The sequence below is a fragment of the Penaeus chinensis genome, chromosome 43 (assembly GCF_019202785.1).
Source record: "Penaeus chinensis breed Huanghai No. 1 chromosome 43, ASM1920278v2, whole genome shotgun sequence".
In the NCBI taxonomy this organism is placed as follows: domain Eukaryota; kingdom Metazoa; phylum Arthropoda; class Malacostraca; order Decapoda; family Penaeidae; genus Penaeus; species Penaeus chinensis.
Window position 1 is genome coordinate 2,579,138 of NC_061861.1, and position 2,500 is coordinate 2,581,637.

The window sequence follows — 2,500 nt, forward strand, 5'->3', positions numbered from 1 at the left end:
AGGGAGAGCGGTGTGCCAGGGGCTGTCACGTCAACGGGGATGACTGTCATGACTTGAGGCGGCACGCAGTCACCCTCCATGCGAAAATGCCTGCGGGAGAGAGAGAGGGCGGGAGACTAATTAGTAAGAATGGGTGTGTATTAAAATTATGAACACAAGGGGGATTCGATTGAAAAAAAAAAAAAAATGTGGGACTATGTGGTCGAAAATCGTAGGAAGGTTGGAAGTGTTTTTTCTTTTTTTTCTAGAGGGCAGGTGGATAGAAATACCGCGTTGGGAAGATGGAAGTGTGGAAGTATATATTAGGGGGGGGGGGGGTATAAAGTCAGAGTGCCGTCAAGTTGAATCAGCTGATTTAGAGGACTTAAAAATACCTTCGTTTCATGGTATCGTATCTCCTTAAACCATTTTTTGCATAGGGATAGTCTCCAACGTCCCCTACGCAGGTCCGCCCATTCCCATGACCTTTTCCCAAGGCAAAGTACCTGATGCCAGAAAGCCCATGCATGTCTCCCGTCCCTCCATCACCCTCAGCGCAGGTCCATCCATCCCCGCGGCTCTGGATCCTTCCCTGTTACAAATTCTACACCCTATGTCCTATAGAGAGTCTCCTAAATCTTTGTCAATTCTCATTAGATACTCCTTAAATTCTTTAGCTTCCCCCCCCCCCTCCTCTCCTTTCCCCGTTGACTGCCTGTGTTGCGTCTTCGATTTTCTTTGGGAATTGCTATCTGTCTCGTTTGCCTAATTTGCGTTCCTGCATGTCTTAGCCACCCCCCTGTGTTAGTATCCCGTGATTAAGGGTTCTGCATGACTTCTTTTTTTAAGTCGCTTGCCTGATTTTTGTTGTTGTTGTTGTTATTGTCATCTAAGGTTGTTTCGTATATTCCCTCTAAGCTAGGAGGCGCTTAACTTCGTCACGTGGAAATGTCATAATCATTAACATTTAAAAATCATCATTTCTACAACACAGATATTCTCGCCTGATGCATTTACATATATTTTTAGGGATATATGTCCTGCATGTATAGAGTATTCTCCTACAACAACACACAAACAAGGAAAGTAGCCAAAGAACGGGGCTTTGGTGTCAAACTACCCAGTCTCTCGTCCTGGTGCTCGGTTTTTGTCTCGCATCCTGAGGCAGTAGATAAATTAGCATAGGTTGAAATTATACTTGGGTTTTTAGAAAACATTTTTTTTTGTCTTTTACATGGTTACATAATATCCACAATATCCCAGCATTATTTTAGGCTGTACTGATTCTACTGAGTAAAATTAACGTTCTGTGTGAGCTTAATAAGTGTTTTATTGAAGGGAAGTTACCATGCGAAGTAGTTATAAAAGTAAACAGTAAAGTTAGCCAGAATATTATGGGTTTTTTTTCGAAATCTGTTTTAATTTCATGTCAAAACAAAATTATGGATTTTAACAGCTGGAAATCTAAATTATTTTTTGGATATTCTTTGGTCAGACAAATCGTTTTAGATCGTATATGGAATGAATTATGCTATATTTTACCTCATATACTTGTTTTAAATACTGACAATGCAACATAATTTTTATACTATGGGTATTATTTATATATATATGCAGATATATATAGTATATAACAATCCAGTTATGTAAAGTATAGGTAGGTGAATGTATACATTTCCTGGGTGACAGACAAACACAAACAGTCACACAGAAATAGATAAACAAATAGACATACTTAGATACAAAATATGGCTATTTGAATGCAAATATAAGTACGCACGCACACACACACACACACACACACACACACACACACACACACACACACACACACACACAATTTACCTACATACGGTGATCTGTATATGACAAAATATGCGTGAGTTCTGAGTTATTTTAACGTCTTATTTATTATATAATCTACTTCATAAGACTCAAAGAATACACACACACACACATATATATATACATATATATATATATTATATGTATATATACATATATATATATATATAGAGAGAGAGAGAGAGAGAGAGAGAGAGAGAGAGAGAGAGAGAAAGAGAAAGAGAAAGAGAAAGAGAGAGAGAGAGAAAGAGAAAGAGAAAGAGAGAGAGAGAGAAAGAGAGAGAGAGAGAGAGAGAGAGAGAGAGAGAGAGAGAAAGAGAGAGAGTGAGAGAGAGAGAGAGAGAGAGAGAGAGAGAGAGAGAGAGAGAGAGAGAGAGAGAGAGATAGAGAAAGATAATTATAGAGAGAGAGAGAAAGATAGAGAAAGAGAATTATAGAAAGTTTAAAAGAGAGAGAGAGAGAGAGGATACGATGGCAGTGACAAGGCGACAAGGACGGTGCCATACTTCATTTCCTGGAGCGAATCTCGCGTCCCTCTCTCTCCTTGCTGTCGAGTCATCAGCAAAGTGTCAGGCAAGTAATGTAACTCCATAAAAGTCCCTTCTATGAAAAGGAAAATAAATGTAGAAGCTCTTGTCAAGCCCACAAGCACTGATTTTCTTAAGTCGCTGATTAG

General features: G+C 39.2%; 1 protein-coding gene across 1 annotated transcript in view; it reads right to left on the reverse strand.

The window, feature by feature from the left end:
- LOC125048394 (probable diacyglycerol O-acyltransferase tgs1) overlaps positions 1 to 2,500 on the reverse strand; it is an 11,468-nt gene that overhangs the window by 5,583 nt on the left and 3,385 nt on the right. Inside the window, exon 2 of the mRNA XM_047647071.1 lies at positions 1 to 90. This exon is cut by the window's left edge and continues 41 nt beyond it. Coding sequence (XP_047503027.1) covers positions 1 to 90 — 90 coding nt within the window. The remainder of the gene's footprint in view (positions 91 to 2,500) is intronic.